The sequence below is a fragment of the Coffea eugenioides genome, chromosome 1, assembly GCF_003713205.1.
Source record: "Coffea eugenioides isolate CCC68of chromosome 1, Ceug_1.0, whole genome shotgun sequence".
Lineage (NCBI taxonomy): Eukaryota > Viridiplantae > Streptophyta > Magnoliopsida > Gentianales > Rubiaceae > Coffea > Coffea eugenioides.
This window is the reverse complement of record NC_040035.1, coordinates 45,249,294-45,268,764: the sequence shown is the minus strand read 5'-3', so window position 1 is coordinate 45,268,764 and position 19,471 is coordinate 45,249,294. Positions and strand designations below refer to the sequence as shown.

Below are 19,471 nucleotides of genomic sequence, written 5' to 3'. Positions count from 1 at the left end.
GGTGTTAGTTTAGAAAAATGTTGCTTAACCTAAAAATCATAAAACCTTCATCCTTTGTAGAATTCTTAGAACCCGAGAACTTCAGATAAACAGACACAATCGTGCAGGCAATGACAAATAGGCTGAACCATTGATCAGATAATTGTAGCCTGGAAGCATTTTTTTTAATCGACATTGACCATTCCGACTTAGTAATCCTCACCTCAATGGTTCAACAAACAAATTCCTATCAAAACCTCCCTAAATAGTAAAGGGCAAAAAATTACAGCTAACCAATACACACATCGATATGCGTATCATACAGAGAGAGAGAGAGAGATTCAAAGGCTCAGAAGGATCCATTGGTTTGTTTAATCATACGGGAAATTTTTCCCTAAGAAAATAGGTAGTTCTCAACATCATAGCCTTCATTCAGAATTACAAAAAAAAAAGAAAAAAAGAAAAAAGAAAAAGGAATAAGCACAGGCACAGTACGGAGACAGTAATCTACCTTAAAATCGATAAACCAGCGGCGTCCGGATAGAGACCCTGACAAGGGAATGGAAGTTTCAAAGACTGAGGAGCTACCGAATAATACTCCATTTATAAGACGCCTGGCAACTAGGGTTAGGGTTTCTTTTAAGACTTTCACGAAGCTCTGACTATTTTCGTGATTGCAGGGGCTCAGGCCCATGAGTCATGGGTCTTGACAGTCCTATGGCATACCATTCTATTGGTAAACCCGCAAAAGGTAACTCAACTTGGGCTTTGCGGAGGCTTAACATGTGGGGAACTGAAAGTTTGCCCGATTGGGCTTAACCCATCCATTGGACATTTGGACCTCATTGACAGCGGGGGAAATGTTTTGCACAAATCATTTCCTTTCCCTCAAAGTTTATACTTATTATGTACTGTTAATTATTTTAGCTAATTATAGATTCTTAATCTTTCATTTGCTTTTATATCTGAATTATAGATTTTTTTAATAGACAGAAAGAAGTTTATAATCGACCAGAAAAAAAAAAAGAAGAGTTTTTGCTGATTCTCGTTATATTATATACTTATCAAATTTTGCAAAATCTAAACTTAATTCTGGTAAAGTATAATTTTCAATTCAATCTGTTTCACCCGAAATTAGTCTTCAAACCAAGAACATATTATGATGATGCCTCCGACAGGCAACCCAAGTGAACTGAAAATATGGACCTTTGACTTGGCAATGATGACACGCATACCCAATTAATTAGTTCAACAATCAGTAACACAGAAAACCAAGTGGGCCATTAATGCAACGTGGAGTTTAATTATTGGTCACATTTCAGCAGCTTGCCGAACTGGTAAGCATTTAACCCTTCAAGTTTATAGCCTGCAGAAGAATACACAGATTACTGCTTTGTTTGTCTGTGTCAAAACCATGCACGCTTTTGGTTTTTTTCCTCAACTTTCATATGAGTTTTCCCATTTTGCTGTCCTGCTACTTATTTTGTGTGCGTTTAGTCTCCATTTCATTCCTAGGGTACGTACTAAATAGTAGTGCTTTTTTTTTTTTCTCTCTCTTTCTTTATTTTATTTAAAGAGGGTCAACAGCAGTGATTTCCACTCATTTTTCTTGACAATAGTAACTGAGTGCTTATTTAGTTGCAATTGGTATGATTTTAGGAGGGTGGGGAGGGGTTGTGATGGGGAAAGTACACTTCCTTTATAGCCACGGCAGACTAATGATTGGAGAAGTCATTGCAATCAAAATTTCGAAGTGATGGGAAAACAAAAAGGTCGTCTTACTGTTACTGTAGAGAAATTGAATCGTTGAATTAATTTCTAAATGGGCTTTATTTCAAGCATTACAGCTGTGGCGTAGGGACATGCATGCAGGAAACTCACAGTCATACCAGTCATGTCTTCCTCTAGTGAGTAATTTTTTTTTTTTTTTTGGTTGACGTATATGAATTTGAATTTTGCACTGTCAAACTTTTTTGTAATTAGCTATCTAGGTTGACCCTCGTCTTGCACTTTGCACCATATACGTACCTCCTCTTCTGGATCATTGGCATTTCTCAAACATCCCATAATGGCTTTTCAACGTGAGCGGGTTCCCCATGGCCGTGGGATAGTTGCTGGTGAAAAGGGTCCATCACTTGCATCCGATGTTGGCTCATTGCCTCCAACTGGTCCAGCCTCTGTTGCTGCTCATGTACATTTGGAGGCCGGGATACTCCAATCCCCAAGAAATCCACTGTCGTCACATCGTTCCCGTTTCCCCCCCGCATTCTGGTTGGCCCGGCAGCTGGACTCCTGCTCATCGAACCTCTACTCTGCATGAGGCCTGCAGGACTATCGCTATCGTCTCCACCGCCGCGGCGATCCATTCCCTTTATGAATCCCAGGTTTTGATCGCTTCCCAGTAGAATTCCGCTGTACATTCCCAAGTCGTTCATAGCTGAGGTCCCAGCAGCCGCAGCATCTCCAGAGTGATCAAACAACTGATGATGATGATGATGATGATGATTGGTTTCTTGTGATGGGCCCTTGTGCAAGAGGTGCGGGTTAAACCCTCCTGCATTGTGAAGCCCTGCTAACCCTGATTGGTCTGGTTGATGAGTTGTGAAGTTCTCGTACGAAGCGTTATTGCTGTTGTTAATATTATGCTGCTGCATCGAAGAGTATGCTGATGATTTGGGCCCAGCAATTTGATCGGGACCGGCCATGCTGCTGACGAAGCTCTTCTGCATCATGGGAGAATTAATGGTGTTACTGGCGGTTGCCCCCATTTGGGCTGCTTTTTGCAACAATGCGGTTGCCGACATGTGGGGCGATCCGGAAAGTTGGCTTCCGTTTTTGCCTTCTTGAAGGTAGTTGAAGCTTGAAGGCGTATTCGAACTGAGCTGAAGGCCGGAGCATGACGAGGATATGCCCTTTGGACTGCCGAAAAGAGTTCCTGAACTGCTCGAAAACATGCCACCCACCATGTTCGTGGGCTTGAACGGCATGGGCACGAGGTCCTGAGGGAGTGACTTTAGTGGGTTTTTGGGGTCAAAATTGTTGAATTCGGACAGCCCCATGGATGTGTTAGCGTTGGGGTTCATGGGCATTGACGACATGAAGTCGGGCATTTGGCCTTGCATGTTTGGTCCCATGCTGTTCATCAAGCCTTGATTCACCTTGTTGTTCTCTTCTGCCAGCGCATCGCAGAAAGCCCTGTGAGTGATGAAGCTGTCTCTCCTGCACCAAATACGTTTCTAGTGAACATTTGTCCTATCTTAGACCGGCTTTACCTATGTAAATTGTTTCAACACAAAAATTCAACCCAACCCTATGCTAATGTACTGGAATCATATACTAATTAAGACGCAGGCACTTGTATTTTCAAGGGCACGTATTAAAAAAAAATAAGATTGTGAAAATTATCACCTTGAGAAGATGGTTCCACAGTCACATTTGTATTCCCTGGTGCCGCAAGTTTTTTGATGAGCCTTCCAGTCAGATTGCACTGCATATTTCTTTGAGCACTTATCACATTTCCATTTTTTCTCGCCGTGTTTCCGGCTATAATGCTTCTTGATCCCTGTAAGATCCCCTAATGCACGAGCAGGGTTGTGGTGGACGCAGGTTGGCTCGGGACATATATAGACACGCTTCCGCACCTCAGTTGTGGTTCTTTGCTTAAGCTTCCAAGGAAGGTTATGACCTCTTCGATGCAATTGGAGGTTCTGGTCCCTCTGGAATCCCTTGTTGCAAATTTCACATACAAATCTGTTAGTCGCCATGAGCGTCGTTGGTGAGAGAGCAACGACCTCTGCAGTTGGATCTACAGGACAGAAAAAGATCAAAGTCACAAACCAAGGCCAGTCTAATTCTAATGAATGTTCTGGGGGGCCGGAATGCTTGATCTTCAGTGCTAGGAAATGTACATTAATTAACGTTTCAGTAAATCCATCAGTGTCGAAGAGACTACAGAATAGATTCATCAAATCCAAAAAGTGCGCACTGTATTGATGGCCCCTTAGCCATATAAAACAGTTAAATAGCTGAAAGAAAAGAAAGGTGCAATCATGCACAGTGTCAATCAATTATTGTCATCTCCAATCAATTATTTGATCTGATATTTCGAACAATATTGATAAATTTTCTTTCTGCCATTTTCCATTTTTCTTTCTTCGAATGACTAGAATTGATTTCCGTAGAGCACTCTCCAAAGATTTAGAAACTCCAGCGCAATTAGATATTATGCATTGAATTTTGGATTGAATAAACTGATTAAAAAGAAAAATCGATTATCTTTCCTCCATTTTTCACAGATTAAGACGTCCTAAATTTCTCACATCTTCTTTTGTAGTAAGTACATTATGGATCAATATCCCTCCCGATGTATCATACTGGAATATTAAGGCAGGACTGCACTAGTCTTTCAGCTAATTTGTTTACAATCTGAATATTTGCTATGAGAAGAAAATATGTTTTGACTAAGGTTTGAGCTATTTTAAAGAAATTTTGATGCTTGTATGCTCGAGTGCTCAACTGGACTTTTAGCACATGTCTAACTGATTCTTGCTAGATGGCAGTAGCCTCATCGAGCAAGAGACAAAAGCAACAAAACTCAGGTAAAGGGCTGCTGAAATAAATGATCATCACCTGGAGTTCCTGGTAAATTTCTCTTCTTCTTGGCTCCAGGTTGCTGCTGCTGCTGCTGCTGTTGGGAGCTAGAACCATTGGTATTAGTTGCAGCGAAATTGGAGCCATGGGACTGACTCTGCAGCTGTTGTGGCTGCTTATCGGCTTGATGTTCTTCTCCTGAAGAGAAACTTCCCTCATCACCTGAAAGATTTGACATCAGATAAAGGCTGTTAAGGAAGTTATAGTAGTGGTAATAGATAAAGTTTGGTTTGTCTGTCTTTTCTTTGTTTAAAGGCTTGTACTGTTTCTTTCTCTCTGTGCTAACGTTGGCCTTGGTGTAATCTAAACTGGGGCTTGTTTTTTGGTGAACTTAAAATCAGGAATTTGTTCTCAGCGGAGGAAGACAAAAACCAGGTAACTCTCCTCTATTTCTGGTGAAGAGTGAACTCTTGCTGGCATATGAACAACATACAAACTCGGTTTTCTTTGGCTTATACTAATATATATATCTATATATATAGTACTGATAAGAGAAGGGAGAATGACAGGTAAAGGCCCGTAACTTTAATAGTAGGAAAAACAAAATTATAAAAGTCCTAAGGCCTCCAGTCTAGACTTTAGACTCTTGACTTGAAACCCCAACCCAAAAAAAAAAAAAAAAAACCTGCTCCACCTTTATATATATAGAAAAACATGTATAAATAAATGGACAGAAAAGTAACAGAGAGAATTTCAATCCTGGATTTTCCCTATCATTAATTAAATTCACTAGGTGGAGCAGGGTTTTTTTTTTTTTTTTTTTGCTGATGGAATGCGTGTCCGGGTCAATCCTTACGGAGCCCGACTAATTCCACTCCGGTCTGGGAGGAGAGGCCCCATCCCCCCGAACACATTAACCACGGGATTCGAACTCTTGCGGGCACTGGACATCAGCTCCTAAGGGGCTTCAGATCCTCTGTCCCCAAAATAGTCTCTGTCCCCTCTGTCCCTTTGTTGCACACTGTACAGCTGCCACGTGTCTCTAGTCTTTTGTTAATCCAAACTCAAATAAACCGATAATAATCGATTTACAAGTTTTATTAACCCAAATTCAAACAAACCGATAACTCACAACTTTTTTTTATTTTCTTTTTAACAGAAAAGAGTTATTTTCTTTTTTATTTTCTTGATAAAAATAAAAAAGGCTTGCTGAGACAAACCGAGCTGCCCATGAGGGGCATGTTTTTCTATATATACAACTACATTTTTTTCACAATAATCTGTTTGTGTCAATGATTTTATTTCCACACATATAGTATCTCAAAAAAATCCTGTTACATTTTTCTTAAACATATTTTTCAATCATCTTTTTACTTCACATGTATCACATTGTTATAGTATATTTTTCTACAAAAATTCTGAAAAAAAAAAAGCAATACAAACGGGCAGATTGCACAAAATCAAACTCTTTTAGAGTATGTGTAGGTTAAATTTTCTAGTCTTAGAGAGATCGAGCTCGTTGAGAACTTTCAACTTTCAAGCCGTTTAACTGACATACAGTTTTAAGGTAAGCGAAGAACATAAATGGTTGAAAAGGAATGGCGTAGCGTGTAGAGCAGGAATTTTGAAAGTAAATTACGATACCTTTGATGCATCCCTGCTGTCAAATAAATTAAATATCAACATTTGATGTGCACTGACGGGCCAGCAGGACGTTGACATCCCAAATAATGTCAAGCAAGAAAAATGCATATTATCATTATCCACAGACAGGCGCCGGTGTAGTACAGTCGCGTATACTGTATGGTACAGGGAATAAAAATATAGCAGAAGCCAGCAGAGAACGTGGGTTCTTCATGGGTACTCTTAAATTGCTTTCGGGCGTTCTTTCGGTAAACTCTTGTGTTTGTTCTAATTGAGTGCGTGTGTGTGTTATTTTCAGTTGCTGAAAAAAACAGCAGGGGAGAAAATCACCAGCCTTTGACCTGGTCGTCACCACCTAAGCATTAAAGTTTGATAGAGTGGGAGGGAGGCAAGTTGGCATATTAAGTGGTTTTGCTTAAAAAATTTATAGGTGCGTAATGCATTATTCTGATTCGGTGGTGGTTCAGTTCCCTCCAAGTTACCCTTGGACCCCTTCAGATTCGTCCCCTCCCTTTAGCGTAGAATAGAATAGGTTTATTGTTTCCGTTAAACAAAAAAAAGCGGGGGAGATTTTTTTTTTTTTTTTTCAATTTCTTTGCACTTGAGCAGTTTCTTTGCAAGAAATACCACCGTTTCTTACTCTTTTTATTACCCACAATTTGCGTCTTGGTGATACTTGGCAACAACAAAACAATTCATTTTGTGATTTTTTCTTTCCTTGGTCCAAATGTCTGACGTTTAATACTTCTGCTTCTGGAATTCAAGCATTCTCCACCAGGTCCGAGGGGAATTAAATGAGTTGTACTTGGCCTAGCACCATTCATTAATTGGCGTTGTCTGGATGTTTGGGCGTCCATGTTCTTGTATGAGTGGTCGCTAAAAGCAAATGCAAAGGTACCAAACAATCCCATTAATATTTTTAACCCTTAAAACTGAAGTGTCCTAATGCAATCCAAACGATCGAACTCTCCAAACTAATAATTCTTAGTGCAGAATTGTTTCTTTCAATGAATGATACAATACAAAATTGTTTACGGCATGGAAAGCTAGAGCTTCTTTTCAACTCATTACTGAGTTGCTGGTAAGAACAGTCATCCGCGCCCAGCCAAAAATTGATGAGCACATTTTGAGAAAGAAAAACAAGAAGCTTTTGCGGTTCTGAGCATTTCTTAAAAATCAATGGCGCAACTCTGCTATATTTGTTGTCATTGATGAGGCAAAATTTTGGATTATGGCCGCAATTTCAGTCCTACGTTACGTGATAACGGGCAACCGATGGGAGATGATTAATGTTCATTCTTTTTCTTTTCAGTGAGGAGACAAAATTGAACTTTATACTAGGATTGCAAATGAATCGAGACATTTTGAGTTCGAGTTCGAATTTCATAAAATTAACTAGAGGATCGGTTCGACTAGTCTGAAGTTCGACTTGATTCAACTCGTTTGCACTTCTACTTTATACCACGTATTTTGAGAAAACTTTTTCAGATTGACGCGTCCATGATCCTAAAAATTTTTCACTCCGCTTCTGAGGAGCCCAATTTTTATTAATGACACAAACACACACACATGCACACATTCCAGTATTTGTTTCATTTATATATATAGGAATAGATTGGAATCATGATCGGCTATATATCTTCAATGGGCAGAAAGAAAGATCACAAAATTACAAAGAACCAGTCCGGCTAAATCTCAATAAACAACAAGAAGACAGGAGTGGGAATATCAAACCGTATGTATGTTGCCCTCTAAATTTCTAGTCAAAAAGAATTTTTCTTTCTGAAGCCACAGACCAAAATTTAAAGATTTTTAAAGCAGTGAGCAGTCTTTAAGATGCTGCGCCTTCTTTCATCAGTTAGCTAGCTGTGAGAAGAAACAAAAAGCTGCACCTGGGTTTTATCGATGGATTTCGATGTGTTTAATGCAACAAAGTTGATAAACAAAGCCCAGCATCCATCCATGTAATGACAGGCAGACGAGAACACGATGCTCTTTTCAGCCAAAATAACAGAGGATGGGACAAGCAATTGGATGATGAGGACGGACCTCAGCTCTCACTTTTTCTTGATTTTCTGCAGCTCTATTAACAAGTCAGTCCATTTGCTAATAAATAAATAATAATGTGGACGTGACCCATGGCATCCCCTTGGATGACATGAAACCAACAAAAAACGGACGGCCACCCCCACCCCTCGTTTTTTCAACACTTTTGTATCGTGCCTTCGTGAAAATGATATTCGATTTAGGAAAAAAAATTTTAAATACTGATCTAATCCCCTTTCCCTCAAGATATATATGTTTCCAATTAGTAGTATATTATGAATAAAAATAATAATAGATTTTTGTTCAACGACAGGAGCATGCTCTAGGTATCAACTTAGCTGTTTGGATTAGCTGTTTTTTGGGGTATTTTTAAAAAAATTTATTGTAGCAGAGTTTTTAGATTATATTTTGGGATATTTTCAGAAAATATTTTGGGATATTTAAGAGTAGAAGAGTTTCTAGAATATATTTTGAGATATTTTTTAAAATTTTAAAAAAATTTAAACTGATTTTTAGATTATTTTTTAGAGTACTTTTTAAAAATTTTTATTGTATTTGAAAAACACTCCCATCCAAACTACCGGTTTAAACATCCCCTCAATTAGCTTGCGTAAGCCGAGAGACTTCATTGCCACCATGCCACTTTTTGGAGGCCGTTTAGGCTTGTATTAAGTGTGCGTTTGATAAAATTGAAAATTAAAAATATTAAATTATTATATACTAAATCTAATACATTTGAGTCTATATCATATTCAATGATAAGTGAACAGTTTATTACTTAATTTAGAGAGCAAGTTTTTTTCTAAAAAATTCAGTGCCACTTAATTAATTCAAATGTTCAGTTTTTAGTTATCAAACGGTCTGAATATGTTAAGATTTGAATCCATTAACTTTAATTGCTGAATTGGATTATCAAATAGGATTTAAATATGTTATCTAATTAAATGGCCCAAGAAAAAGATTAATCATTTGGGGGCAAAAGAGTCACCCAAAAAAAAATTCCAAGAAACGAAAGTGAAATGTTGGACTGTTAGTTATGTCAGAACGTTGACATAATTAACTGGACCAATCGCACTTTCTTTTTAGTTGTACAACTCTAATATTGCATTTTGATACAAACAAAAATTCTGCCACTTAATTTTAGGAGTTGTTAGAAACTTGTAAAAGACAGTGGGAAATGTTGAGGTACTACGAGCACCTAATAATAATATTAGCCTTTAAACAAGCGAAAAATAAAAATAAAAATTTCTTTAAAAAGTTTTGGCTTTTTGGCCAAGTGAAGGACGAATGCAAGAAAACCGGGGGACGGAGGACAGGTAAGGTGTGACGGGGCGTTCCGCTTTGCAGCTTTGCTATAATTTTGGTCTTCTTCAGACAAGTTGTCGACTGCTTTTTGACTCGAGAAAAAAGTATGGGTTATAGCACAAAAAGTTGACGCGAATTGACGAGAAAAAATAGCTCTTGCATCGAACTTCAAAGCATTAATCATTGTGACTATCATCACCATTCGCCACCGCCCTTGAAGATAGTGGGTACCCCTTACATCGAAGGCAAAAGTTTGTATTCTTGTAAATGTGATCATGATGTAATGCTGATCGCTGAGGAATTTTGTGAGACCAAAGGGTCACAAAATTGGAGGCCGTTTTTATTTTTATTTTTAGGTTATTTTGACAACAGAAGTGATATAAATTGAGGATGACAAAAGGAAATTTTTTTTTAAAAAAAATGAATGACATAGGGGTATCCGGGCTTTCGTCCCGACTAATCCTCCTGCGGTCTGGAAGAGGGCGCTCCAATCCACTTCGAGCATAGTAACCACGGGACTCGAACACTGATCAATATTTTAAAGAAGGACTACATGACCGACAGAACTACCCCCGCGGGGCGACAAAAGGAATTTTCTTGGTAGACTATTAATCTGAATACATCATCATTTTATGGCTATTTTGTTTAATCTTTTACTCAATCAGAGGACTTTAAGAAGGTTTAAAAGAAATGACAGAGAGCATTCTGATAAGGGCTTAGTTGAAGGGCTTGAAGAAGCTCTTTCCTTTCAAAGATAAGGTTGAACTGTGACCGTCTTGTGTGACACCAACTAATTTTTGTCAACTTATTAACAGCAGCAGCTGATGTAACATGCCGAGAGGGAACCCCAAAACATGAGTTTGTGTTAATCTTCTCAACCTTTTCTTTTTTATAAATTTTTTCTAATAAGGGAGGATGCAATTTAAGAAGTGGGGAGGGAAACAGAGAATTAGAATCCATAACTTCTGATTATTAAAGTCTTCACTTTATTCACTAGATCAAGAAGATCTACTCGTGCAACCTTCTCAACTTGAGAAGTACAATCAATAGAAATATTATTGTCTGATCATTTGAGCAGCTTTTATCTTTAATGCTGAAGTACAATGTGAGAATTAGCAAAAAACAACACTTTCAAGGAGATAGATGAAAATTACTTTCCAAAAAAAGAGGAAGAAGTTGAAACAAAAAAATAGGCGATATCACCAAACATTCCTCCAGCCCTTGATAACGTGTAATTCGTAGAGCTCATAAGAAAGCATTTTAGTTCATAGAGTTTTTGGTCAAAATACTTATTAACTCCTTTAATCATATTATCTAGGCGCATAATTGTATGATAATGTGTAATTTTGAATTTTTAAAACATATTTATCTATTCATTTGACTCAACATTTACAATAAATTGTTAGAGCTGATTTTTTATTTTTTGAAACACAATAAATGTTCTAAAACCATCAATTTTGAGCTCGCGCTAAAAGCTTATTAATGGCTAAAAATTCTGCTCGTATGAGATGGAAATTCACCAAGCACTTTTAAAGTATTTTAAAAAAATAATAAAAATAAAACACCGCAACGCCAAACAGGCTCTTGATCAGAAGATTAGGGGCGCGATCAATTTGCAATCTAGGCCGCCACTGTGATTTCCTCGCTTTGTGAGCATGGGCCTGAGCGGGTCGAGCTCATCGTGAGGCATTGCAGCGGACAGAGTTAACCTGGCCTTTAGAGGATGACATTTTTGTAAAATCATATTATCTCCTGCTGGGCCCATGAAAAGAGCCTTCCTGAAACATCGAGATGAGCGGCCCATCTGACAATCTATCTGAATACTATCAGGACTGCAGGGAATTTCATGGTTCTTTTTCCTTCCACCGGCCAAGCCCTGCTAAAATTCTGCAATCAAAACTCCTGAAATCGAATTATCAGAGAAGGACATTTAACCGCGACTCTTTTCATAAGGGATTCATTCGGCAGGAATCGTTTTTGTATCAATTCGAGTAAGTTGTTGGACTGCGTTTGAAATCCCAGACGGGTTTATACTAACATATTATTCCGTAAAACTTGAAATGTCAAATTCGGATTTTCCTGTTAAATTATATCATGCTGCATGATCAAATAGTTAAATCCGAGAGCCCATGCTTATACTGGCTATTTGAGTCCATGGACTTGCGTGACAAAGAACTTGACTTTTTTGTCTCAAAATCTTGGACAGAGTGATCAAAAATCTTACGAATATGGCTAGAAATTCTTTAAAACTAACATTTTAACCCGTGCTAAGTACAGATTTATATTTCAAATCAAAATAATATTATATATATTTATATATTGTGGTGCAGAATTATATATATATATATTTATATATATAAAGATTTTAAAGAAGTGTATGTTTAACATGTTGAAAAAATTTTAATTTATAAAGATTTACGTGATAGAGGAATTGTTAACACATGTAACGAGAGGGTTAGGTAAGGTGAGAAGGTGAGAAGAATTTGAAAAAAAATAATTTATCAATATCCGACAAAAAATATTATATTATGCCCATATATCAAAACTTATAATATAAGAAAATAAATTGTTTTATAATTTATTTTCTTCAATTTTTAGAAAAAAATTCTTTCTCCTATCTTATGCCCCTAAAATTGTTGATTGCATTTAGATTAGTATTTTTCATAAACTTTAACGTAGATTTTAAAAATAAATCTCTATAATATGTTGTTTTAGAGTTCTAAAAATTATTAAAAATTAACATCCTTTCCCTCATCTCTTATCCGCCAGCTAGTCATTAGCTACCTCCTACTACTTTCATACCTCATATCATGATTAGAGGTGTCAATGAGTCGAGTTCGGGTTGAAATTGAAAATTTCGGATCCAAACCCATTTTTATGTAGTAGACTTGGACCCGACCCGTATACCTGACGACTCTTGACCTTAGAGTCCTGGAACCGGATCCAATGGGTCCGGGTCTAAAAGGTCCAAATTTAAATATTCCAAAATTAAATTCAAAATCAATTACAAATCCAATCTCCAAACTTAAACAAATCAAATTACAAAGCTAAATCACAAATACCTCGCAATAGTCAATCCAAAACTAATCACAAATCAATCTACAAAGTCATTACTCAATTGTTAATTTGGTAAAAGAATATATTTAGAAATATTTATATTTTATAATTATTAATAAATTGTTCAAATCTGGGTCGAATACGAATCGGAATCCTATATTCTGCAATCGACTTGTTTTTTTGTTAGATTAAACGGGTCCGGGTATTGAATTTATTTTTCAACCCAAACTCGGAAACATTTTTAGGATCCGGGTCAGGTTTGGAACTCTCTCTATTATTTTTTGTCATTTCTGTCATATTCTTACAATCATCCATTTTCTTCTTCCCCATTTTCTCCTTCTGTAACCCACATTTCTTCTTCAACTTTTTCCACCACTCTTCAACTCCTCACCATTTAATTTCCTTCTTCCCCCTCCCCAACCTCTAGATTCATATTCCTGCTGCCCAATATATTTAACTTGACCTACTATAATGAAAATATGAAACTAAAAATTGATTACAATGGTTGTAGTTATTAGCATCTAAAAATGGAAAAGAAAAATTGATAATATCTATAATACCTTCAAGCGCTACAATCAATATATATATAACATAGCAATTACATATTTACATATGAAGACAACAATAAGAATACATAAAATAATTAATGATATCCAAAGTTATCCTTAGTGTTTGGGTTTTGCACTCTTATCCAAATCTAATCACAGTCAATTTTGGGTCAGATATATACAAATTAAGTAGTATTTTAGGGTCGAATGTTCTATATCTTTCTCTTAAACTGTAATGTTACTTTTGTTTTTAAATTTTTGTTAGAATTGGTGTTGTTATTATCATTATTTTTTTTTTATCAAAAATGAATATTTCAAACAAAAATTTCTACGTTAAAAGACTAGTAGCACTTTGTTTTTTTATTTAGTGATTTCATAATTTAGATTTCATGAATGGTACAATTTTTGATTTTTTAAAACCACGACTAATGAATATTATTTCCTTTTTGTTTTCTTTTTAATTTTGCCTTTTTACTTAGGATTACTAAGTTAAAAGATAAAATATTGTCATTTACTTTTTTACTTTTATTAAGTTTGGTAATGTTTTCTCCTTACTTACCTTCCCATTAATAAACTTCAAACCACATTCCTATATAAGTGGCGGAGCCACTTCTTACTTATTTAAATTAAAAAGGCATGAAAGACGCTTCTTACTTAGGAAAATGTTATTGCACTTCATTTTTTATTTTTGCACTCTCACCATTTATTTTATCATATAGTCTAATTAATGAAAACTATGTGATCAAAATGATTATAGGAGTGTAAATAACATTCTCCCTTGCTTATTTAAATTAAAGTGGCATGAAAGGATGTTATATTTGTCATCTCTTATTATGGTCTTATAGAAGTCTTAATTAGAGTAGAATCGTAAATAACGCATGTCAATTAGGAAACGAGATAAGTTGAACTTCAAATAAGATAACATGCACATGCACATTAACTAACAATTTGAAATGAAATGATTTTAAAAAGCAATCAACAATTTCAAATATGAAGAGTAGATGCGGAAATTGAGAGAAATATATTTTATAAATTATAATAAATGTGAAATGCTAGAAAAATGGAATTGGGAGTGGGAAGATGTGTGAAGGGTTATTGCTGAAAATCCATTCTCAAAATTTATATAGATATAGAGATCAAGCGTATACTTGATCCCGTATGCATACTTGAATGAATTAACTATGTCAAGTCTTTTGACAACGACCTCATTAAATTGGTTCGTTTCTGGAGAAAAATATATTATTTTATGGTGTAATGGGTAGGTACAATGAAGTCAAGGAGGAGGAAGAAACATGGATAAGAAAACTGTTCTAGAAAGAAGGTCAGATCAGGCTGTCCGAAAGTGGAAGCTTACTTGATCTAACGCAAAAATAAAAGTAGAGCGTCGTTAGGTTTTGGCTTCTAGAAAGCTTTGTTAAGGTTGGTTCAAAACTCTTCAGATACTTATGAACTAGTAATACCACCCATCTGGTAAGATCAGATGCCGCCAAAAGCAAAGACTAATCTGTGATGCAGCCAGCGTTGGATTGGAATCTCAACTAAAGTTGAGGCTGTGACCTTTAATTTAAACAAGACAGACACATTATGCACTCGATGATAATATGAGGACTGATTATATCTTATAAAAAAATTAATTAAAAGGAAAAAAAAAAAACCTTTCCCGAAACTCAAGGGTTTTTTTTTATTTTTTTAAAAAAAAAAAGAGGCCCTTCCAGGAGTCGAGAGGCCCATTCAGTACATCAACTTGTCGAGAGATGGCTTCATATTTTGAATATTAAGTACTGCACTGATACTACTACATGGATGATGGAACCTAGAATACGTATAATCCCCACTGCATATTTGCGTCAATTGTTCCCACTTTGGAGAGGTGTAGAGTTCGGTTTGATTTCGACGCTGTGACCTGAACGGAGGAGGGATCAAAGGAGCAGGAATTTTCCAATAAAATAAACAAGCCTTAGATGCTAATGTGCGTCTTTCTAATTATTCGCCCTTCTTAGTGCTCCCAATAGTAATTGTTAAATAGAGCCCCTTTGTAATCCTGGACCACATCATGTTCACTGATAGTAGCAAACGAGGTAGTACAATACTGGATTTGCTTTGACATTCATTAATATTCGGTGACCAAGCAATTCTCTTGGCAGTAAAACTATATGTATATATACTAGCAAACAGGCTGGGGAACAATATGCATTTCCTTGACATGACAAGGAAGGGTGCTTTAGAGACTATTTGCCCCTTTCTGCTCTTCCTATTTGTAAGATGTGATGACACACGCAAACCATGATAAAATGCCATTACAGTGAAGTCAAAGTAGCAAAAATGCCAAAATCCTAGCTCTTAATTAGTGTTTAATTAAGACTGTTGCTTTCTTTCTTTTTTTTTTTTGTTTGTTTGTAACCCTTGGTTGCGATTCATCATGGATTGATGGGGCTGTAAGTATCAGCTAAGAGTGCATGTTCTTGAAAGCTCACTGTTGTTTGCTTAATCAGGAAAGCTGGAGAAATGTAATTAAGAAGAGTCTTGTTTTGAGTAGGTTCGTTCTTAAACCACACCATGTAAAGCAAGTTCTCCATCACCATGTGTGAGATATGATTTTCTGCTATGATTAATGCAAGAAGTTTATTTGCCTTAAAAAAAAAAATCAACAATACTAATCAAACTATAAGAAATCAACAGTGACATGTAAAATCAATAGTTCACCCCAGATGATACTCTATACCTGCATCTTGATTAGGGGGTTTTAATTACCCACAAGAGATTCGACTTCAGAGACAATTATCTTTCATTTTGCAATGCATGAGCACCTGATGACTCGTGCCTTAACAAAGCAAGAGCAAATTTTGATAAACAAATAAATCACATATATCGAGAGGCTGTTCTGATGTTTAAAATGAACCTGAACAAGTCATTTTCAATGTGTAATTGCCGCAATGCTTTGCCATGACTCTCTGGATTATGACCTACAACTTAGTTTTCACCAATAACCACTTTGCTGACATACAATTAGATCATGCATCCGCATGACACAGCTCACCACTTTAGCAACATGAAATTGGGTAAGGTCAAGTCCGGAGTCCCCCTAGCAGAGGCCTGTGTCTGCTGCTTAAAGGCCTTGTAAGTAGATCTTGGTCAAAGTAAAACCTAAAAAAACTGGTAGATAATCCAACAAGTGTCTCAGCTCTCAATTTGATCAGCTTCCAACGGTACCTTTTAGGTCCTGTTTGGCAGCACGTAAGTACTGTAGAACGGGCACACGTGCATTCCTATTATCCACAAACTTTCAAACAAACAAAAGTATTAAAAGAGTTTTAGCAGACTTATTGAGAGCATTAGACATTAATGACAATAACTTTGGGGAAGGGGGGGGGGGGGGACCATGTATAAGATCTGGAATTGATAAGGGCGAGTCTTTCTCTTTAGGGTTTTGGATTTGCAATTATATTATTACTTTAGCATCCGGGCCATCCTTTTTAGTAATTGTAATACTTGAGAAAAGTGACCTAACTCGCACACTGCGTACCATGAATGGAAATTTGTCTGCCACTGTCTTTGGAGCAATGCTGACTATTTGCTTGCTATAATCTTTGATTAAGCCACGCAACCAATTGGGTTGATCTTCCTGAGGATGATTTTCGTATTATATATAATAGGAGTATACTATAAGAAGAAGTGAAGGGCACATGTACAGTTGACGTACTTGTAACCTAGTCATAATATGTTAATTTGTATCTATAAAGAGGCAAGTTAACGACACAAGAGAACAACGTGTCTCTGTTTAAGAGGTTTGAGCGGTGGTCTCTCTTATAGAATGGTTGATAGTATTATAGAGGGGGAGGGAGAGGGAGAGGGAGAGGCCCTCAACAAGTACAAGGCTTCGGTGGCTGCAGGCTGTGGGTCGGGGGATGATGGGATGGCCATTAAAGAGCAAGATCGGCTTCTTCCCATAGCTAACGTGGGCCGGATAATGAAGCAGATCCTGCCTGCAAACGCCAAAATCTCCAAAGAAGCTAAAGAAACCATGCAAGAATGTGCTTCTGAGTTCATTAGTTTTGTTACTGGAGAAGCTTCTGACAAGTGTCACAAAGAGAAGAGAAAAACTGTGAACGGGGATGACATATGTTGGGCCTTGGGAAGCCTTGGTTTCGATGAGTATGCGGAGCCCCTAAAAAGGTACTTGAACAGGTTTAGAGAGTTAGAAGGGGAGAGAGCTAATCAGAACAAGTCTGGCAATAGTGAAGAAAAGGTGATGAATCAAAATTTAGCAGAACCAAGGAAAATTACCACTCACGTCTCCCCAACGTCAATTAATTTCAACGTCATGGATGAGAGTAGCAACTCTCTCTCGAGGAGCTGTTTTTAGGGGCGGCCTATTTCAAGTAGTAAGTTCCAATCGTTTTTCTTGTTTCGAAAAATATGATTGTCATAACAATTTCCTCCTCTTCTTCTTCGTCCTTTTTTTTTTCTTTTTTTTGGGGGGGGGGGGGGGGTGATGCTGCCTTCGTCTTCTGGATTGGATCAGCGAAAAGAGATCAAGAGGGCAGATAGCTTGCTTGTAGGGAACGTTTACACTGTAGGACTATAAGTCTTCAGTTTGCTCTCTGTTGAGTGCTCTTATGAAGAATTCTGTGAATAAACCTCCAGAGACCTCGGTAGCTTCTGTATCTTGTGAAATATTTGAGGTTTCTGCAGAATATGCTTTCTTTTAATAAGTTGGTAATAGATTTAATCCAACAACTGGTAATTTTGAAAGGATGGTCGATTAGTTACTAACAGATTCATTCACAGTTTGAGTCGATTCAAAATCAAGCAATAGCGTTAGTCTCTGAATCTCGATAGTCAGTCAATTCAGGCTTAGCCGCTATATACGCAGACGAAGTAACTGTAAGGAGGCATTCTTTTGGTTCTTAAGCTACCTACATCTTACACGTAAAATTTTATTGCATTTTCAAGTTGATTGAATAGCTACAAATGGTTTATGCTTGAAATCTGGTAAAACATAACTATCAATGTGTAATTAATTATGCAGTTTGGTGCAGCCATGTATCGAAAAGCTGCACTTCTGCCCCAGATTAATTTATTGTAAGTTTTGAATTAGCCTAGCTAGTGTCAACTGCTATGCCTTGATGAACAAATTTGCCGTTCTAGAATTTGAAACCGAGCTCCAGTTTCTCCGGTTTTATCAACAGGAAAGCTGATCCATATCAAAAACTTGCCACAGTAGCATTGCTTTGTAAATTTGTCGTTGGGAATATATTAACTCAAGAGAGGTTAAACAAGTACATGTTCAGTTTTACCATAGTAAAGTTTCGTGGTTAACCGTCGCTTGGTTTGTAGAACTAATTAAAAATACTGAATGATGCAGGACATATAGCTTCAACCAAACGGGGTAAAAGTTTCTTTGGAAACCCTAGATACTGGGACCACTACTTAGTTTACTAGTACAAAAAATGCTTGCTTAGTAGTGGAAACCCCAATCAGGTCTCTATCGTGCTGCCATTTTCTTTCCCTTCAAGCTGACCGGACCATGTTCCCACGACTGAGGATGACTTTTAATGTACGGGAACATTGGTAGCCTTGTTATGAATTGGTCTATAGAACTGGAAAGAGACAAAGGAAGTTAAAGTAGAGGAGCAGATCAAGTTTCTCTAGGGTTTGTCTGATCATGAGAGGCAGCTGTTTAGATGAAGTATATTTTTACTCTTCCCTTCCTTAATTTGTTTATTCTAATACTGTGTTGTTTGTTTCGGCGGTAAACATCATCCGGATATTGACCGCTTTCCATTATTAGCCACGCTTAAACGAAGGCTAAGAATTATTGGTCTCAATTCAAACTTCAAGAGAAGAGAAAGGTAAATCATGGGATCAGCGGTGAAATCCTAAAACCTTTTCCGTGTTCTTCTCCTCCCATAATTACTAAATCAAGTCCAAGAAAAAGGAAAAGAAGAAGGAATATTGTTGCTTGATATATAACATCTTCTAGTTACTCCTAGGTCCTACCATCGCTTATATAATCTTGTATATGTATTTCCTTCCGCTCCCCCTCCCTAGCACGGTGTAAATTTGTTTTCCACTTGTTCTACGGCTTTCTTTCTTAGCTTCTCTTTGTTTTTTCTGCGCCCCCCTCCTTCTCAAATCCTGACGGAGATCGCCTGAAACGTCATAATTTTCATACTACTGACGAAGCCCCTCTGATGGCTAATCTGAAATGATGTCTAGCGAATGGTTGGTTACATTCACAACAAAAACAGTTTTTTTTTTTTGGTTAAAAAATTAATGTCTTTGAAATTATTTTCATTTGA

The 19,471-nt window shown here is 37.0% G+C and overlaps 2 protein-coding genes and 1 non-coding gene across 3 annotated transcripts; 1 reads left to right on the top strand and 2 right to left on the bottom strand.

Moving 5' to 3' along the window:
• Window positions 1-320: 320 nt before the first annotated feature.
• LOC113752931 lies at window positions 321-411 on the bottom strand. The gene has a single exon (XR_003464931.1). It is a non-coding gene; the product is annotated as a small nucleolar RNA R41 (small nucleolar RNA).
• A 1,622-nt stretch (window positions 412-2,033) lies between these two features.
• On the bottom strand, window positions 2,034-4,807 carry LOC113773585 (zinc finger protein GAI-ASSOCIATED FACTOR 1-like). Its single transcript, XM_027318222.1, has 4 exons — window positions 4,609-4,807; window positions 3,388-3,784; window positions 2,584-3,198; window positions 2,034-2,424 (listed from the first exon to the last, which is right to left on the bottom strand). The coding sequence occupies exons 1-4, from the start codon at window positions 4,805-4,807 to the stop codon at window positions 2,034-2,036; spliced, it is 1,602 nt and encodes a 533-aa protein (XP_027174023.1).
• A 12,173-nt stretch (window positions 4,808-16,980) lies between these two features.
• LOC113773576 (nuclear transcription factor Y subunit B-5-like) lies at window positions 16,981-17,543 on the top strand. The gene has a single exon (XM_027318213.1). The coding sequence runs from the start codon at window positions 16,981-16,983 to the stop codon at window positions 17,530-17,532; it is 552 nt and encodes a 183-aa protein (XP_027174014.1). The 3' UTR covers window positions 17,533-17,543.
• Window positions 17,544-19,471: the final 1,928 nt, after the last annotated feature.

Coding starts and splice junctions, on each gene's coding strand:
- LOC113773585 (XM_027318222.1), bottom strand. CDS start 4,807: ATGTCAAATCTTTCAGGTGATGAGGGAAGTTTCTCTTCAGGAGAAGAA. Junction 3,785..4,608: donor AAATTTACCAGGAACTCCAG/GTGATGATCATT, acceptor TCTGTCCTGTAG/ATCCAACTGCAGAGGTCGTT. Junction 2,425..2,583: donor AACGCTTCGTACGAGAACTT/CACAACTCATCA, acceptor TGCGGCTGCTGG/GACCTCAGCTATGAACGACT.
- LOC113773576 (XM_027318213.1), top strand. CDS start 16,981: ATGGTTGATAGTATTATAGAGGGGGAGGGAGAGGGAGAGGGAGAGGCC.